Below are 4361 nucleotides of genomic sequence, written 5' to 3'. Positions count from 1 at the left end.
ACTAGTTACTTTTGGCTTTTCGTTAACTTAACTATTATTTTACTAAATTTAATTTTAATTAACATGAAATTAACGAATTAATTTTTCATTTTAAGGAGTAAGTAAAGTTCATTTATTTCGTTTTTAATTTTATAATATTTCACTATTTCAGTCTATTTCGTTTTCATTTACCGTGAATTGTTAAAAATGTATATCATTCGAATCTAACTTAAATGGAAATACCCTATAAAGTATAAACACCTATAGTCTTTAATTTAGTTTTGGAAAAAAATTCAGTATGCTATAGTAATTAACTTTTTTTTTAACTTAATAAAAAGCTTATAAAAATTGTGTATTACTTTTAACTTAACTGAATTAACCTATAGTTAAATTACCTTTTAACCTTTAACTTTTTTTTTATTGGTGCATATTATCTTAACTCAACTGAGTTTAAAAAAATCATTAACTTGCCCAACCTTGAAAAATCGTATATTGTAAAACGTTATCTCCTATTTAATTTATAGTTAAAAAAAATAGTATAATATAATTTGATACACGGAAAGATACATTATTGCATGACGTATGCGTTGTCATGGCTTATGTAGAAATAAAAATCAAAAATGTTTGTATTAATTGCAATAACCTTATACAATAATTGATAATATTTTGGCTTTATAATTTTGTCTCCTCCTCTTATATTATTTTCTTGAAAATCCAATTCTAGTTCAATCGCATCGTAATTGGCAAAACGCAGTGTAGGTGGGTTAATGAAGTATGGATATTCTATAAAACCAAACACATTACAATATAGTTAGTAGTAAGTACAATTTATTTTATTATATTTAATTTTAGATGATTAGTTTATGAGCTATAAGTACTTTTTTTAAAGTTGAGTTTAGTGGAGTGGATCAATATGATCCACTATCAAGGTGTTCTAAATAGTACCTAAATAGAAGATATACTAAAAAAATCTTCAATATTGATATTAATATTATACCACCAGGTGGATATAACCAGATGGATTATTTTTTATCATCTCGGGGGAACATAATATGACATCGGACCACCGTGCAATTTTACAGTAGCACAGTGCCCCAGTCAATCCCTGAGTCCCCACTACCTACCCTAGTACCGTGCCTAAACAGTTACCTACTCAATTAAAATAATTTACAATATTCTAATTTATACATTAAATGATCGAAATCGTTGTTTCATTTTTATGTTTGTATGAAATATATACGTAATATTATGATCTAATCTAAATATTATGTTTTCTGGTAGATTAGTTATGTAATTTTAATAACATCCAATAAATAACATAGATAACACATAAAACTAATAACTTTACTAATATAATATGTTTAAGTACGTCATATGGAATTGATCAATTTTGTTGATGTTGGTGTGGAGAAATCTTCGAAAAACTTAAAATAAGAATTTTTTAAGGTCAAACAGAAGATCGTTTCATGTAGTTCATTTAAATAGCTTAAATAATCATAGAGATAATTTTATAGATTATAGAATTTGTTATGAATAATTCGTATTTTTATCATATTTTTTTGGTTTATGTGAGCCTATTTATTTAGAGTAATAGATATTTGAAACAATCGTATAGAAAATGTGTTTATTTAATAATATATAGGTATAAGTGGTATATTTTCACACATTTTTAAGAAAACAAATGCATATTAATTTAAAATTGTTTTTACATTTAAATTCTACCCCTAGTCATATCACAGAAAAATATAGAAGCAAACTAATGTATAACACAATTTTCAATATCTTGTTAATGCATTGAGTAATATTCTTATAATTTATAACCTACAGTAATTATATTATTAATTTAATCAAAACAAAAAAATTCAAGAAATATGCAAATTTGCAAATATTAGAATTATTACCAGATATGTGACGTCCCTAAACCTGTATAAAACCCAAAATCTAGGTATTTATAACCTTTCGTGAAGAATGTTATGGATTTATTTGATTAAGCAAAACATATTATTATTTAATTCATAAATAATGGGTTTGTTTGTTTACCATTAAATATTTAAAAAATTCACTTACTTTCACTGCAATGTGGTGGTATATATCCGTCTGAACAACCATCTAAGCAGATACCTGTATATTTATCACACATATCATTAAGACAATTCTCAGAACAAGTTTGTTTGCAATCAGCTCCATATGTACCCATTGTACATTCTAAATCATAAAATAATAAATATTCAATTAACTATGAATTACAATTTTTTTTGTGTATACAATCATATTCATCAAGCCTGTATATTTTTTATTTACCTTCGTTACACGATGGACCGGTTAGTCCCGTTGGGCATGTACATCCATAACTTGTACACATGAACATACCACGACACATATCAGACTGTATAGAGCATACTCCTTTACAGTCGGATCCATAAGAGTTTTCCCCACAACCTGAAATTGTTTAATTATTAAATTGCTGTTAAGTCGTATTCAGACATTTAGGCATTCAGATGTGGGTCTAGCTCTTTATTTACCCATTTTCTTTATATACATAGTTACATATAATTTAAAATGGTTTTTACTTATCTACTTATTTCAAGCATTATATAATTTTAAGTTTTTAACATTCCTATTAATTTTTTTACTACCTACTGCTCAATTATCAATATAGGTATGTATATACAATTATTTTAATAAGTTAAATTTATTTCAAATTGTTTGTAATCTTAATATATAAGTGAGAGATACTTCCTATGATTTAATTACTTATAAAGCCCATCTTTTAATTAATTAAGTTTTATTTATATTATATAAATATAATATATAATATTATATTATATATTTTATATTATATATATTATATAAAATTATCAACAAATATACTTATACTCACTTCAAAATAAGACTGAGACCAAACGGCGACCAGTTTTCGTCGGGTGGTGGTCAGACATACGGCGATGCATCAGGTGCTGTCATGGAACAAAGCCACGTCCATGCGCACAACTCGGCCGCCTGGTCACGGTCTTATTTTGAATAGAGTACAGTAATATTATAGGGTGACTGACCGTATGATATTATATCATTGAATTCAAATTTAACACCATCCATTAAAATAACCCACTTGTAACCTACTGTACAGTAGAGGGACACCCACTTGCAAACCTTCTTTTAGATTCTGTGTGGAACGATGAATGTATTGATTTTACAAAGATAAGTGTTTTTTTTTTAATTTTTAAGTTTTTTTTGTGTCTGTCATCACCTTTTAGGACAGTAAAAGTGCTTGAATTTTCTTCAACAGTACTTTTTCTGATAGGAAAGTGAATCTAGTTGGTACTTTGGGAAGTCTAAAGTAAAATTTTCCAATAGTTTTCAAAAGCGCCGTGAAAAACAAAAGAAAAATTAAGAAAAAACGGGAATTTTTACGCAAAATCTGTTTTCGAGAAAATTGACTTTGGTTTTTAATGTAACTTTAAAACGAATGACTGTAGATACATGAAATTTTCACTGGTTGTTTAAATTTCCATTTTCTATACACGATGAAATTTTCAAAATATTATGATTTGTTTTGAACTGTTTAGGAACATTTTCATTTTCCATTTTTTTTTTAGTTTTTTTTCTAAAAATATCAATAAAATTTTATTTGTTGGTTAAAAAAGCTTGTAAATTTAATAGAAACCTCCTAGTATATTATTTCAAAGGTAGATGAAACATATTAAAAATCCTTAGTCACAGTTTTTTTTTATAAGCATTTAAAGTTCAAAAATTGGCAAAATATGGAAAAATCACGAAAATTAGCAAATTATTTTGAGTTAAGAATTCGTAAAAATTTTTCTTTTTAAATCTAAGATTTTAAAATGCAATACAAGATTCCTTATGAGATTATCTACCTTTATCACAAAAAAAAATATCTATAAGAAAGTTAAATTACATTTTTATGATCGTTTGAAATTCAAATTTTTTTAATATCCATTATACAGTGACCCACTTGTAACCTACTGTACAGCAGAGCGACATCCACTTACCCACCTTTTTTATAACTTAATATTTTTCAAATGAGTAATCACTTATAGAACCTACAAAATGTATCATTTATTTTATACTACATCTGATGGTCCTATTAAACATCTAGGATTGTTTTATAATGTTTACACGTATATTGTATATAGTTTAAATTTATTTGTGCTAAATTATTTGAGGGCAGAAGGGGGTCACCTCCTTAGCAGTACCTATATGTTTTTCAACACAATTGATAAAAAAGTATAATCTATTTTGCTCCCCACCCGTCAAATCAATTACTCCAAGTTTTTCTACTACTTACTTTCCTTTGTATTGGACATTCTCACATTCCCACAAGTATTATAAATTTAAAAAAAATTGTTAAGGGCATTTCATGC

General features: G+C 26.3%; 3 protein-coding genes across 8 annotated transcripts in view; all 3 read right to left on the bottom strand.

Moving 5' to 3' along the window:
• Positions 1-4361, bottom strand: part of LOC100572974 — a 57267-nt gene that overhangs the window by 24125 nt on the left and 28781 nt on the right. The gene's annotated exons all lie outside the window — the stretch shown is intronic.
• The window catches only part of LOC100160785, a 29268-nt gene that overhangs the window by 10557 nt on the left and 14350 nt on the right, over positions 1-4361 (bottom strand). The window lies entirely within an intron of this gene.
• On the bottom strand, positions 432-2439 carry LOC103310700 (cell death abnormality protein 1). The gene is made up of 3 exons (XM_029489480.1): positions 2281-2439; positions 2047-2184; positions 432-762 (listed from the first exon to the last, which is right to left on the bottom strand). The coding sequence occupies exons 1-3, from the start codon at positions 2357-2359 to the stop codon at positions 548-550; spliced, it is 432 nt and encodes a 143-aa protein (XP_029345340.1). The 5' UTR covers positions 2360-2439; the 3' UTR covers positions 432-547.

The sequence above is a fragment of the Acyrthosiphon pisum genome, chromosome A2, assembly GCF_005508785.2.
Source record: "Acyrthosiphon pisum isolate AL4f chromosome A2, pea_aphid_22Mar2018_4r6ur, whole genome shotgun sequence".
In the NCBI taxonomy this organism is placed as follows: Eukaryota; Metazoa; Arthropoda; class Insecta; order Hemiptera; family Aphididae; genus Acyrthosiphon; species Acyrthosiphon pisum.
Note: the sequence above shows the minus strand (reverse complement) of the source record. Positions and strands in the feature narration are given on the sequence as shown.

Coding starts and splice junctions, on each gene's coding strand:
- LOC103310700 (XM_029489480.1), bottom strand. CDS start 2,359: ATGTGTCGTGGTATGTTCATGTGTACAAGTTATGGATGTACATGCCCA. Junction 2,185..2,280: donor CGGTCCATCGTGTAACGAAG/GTAAATAAAAAA, acceptor TTTATGATTTAG/AATGTACAATGGGTACATAT. Junction 763..2,046: donor ACCACCACATTGCAGTGAAA/GTAAGTGAATTT, acceptor TTGGTTTTATAG/AATATCCATACTTCATTAAC.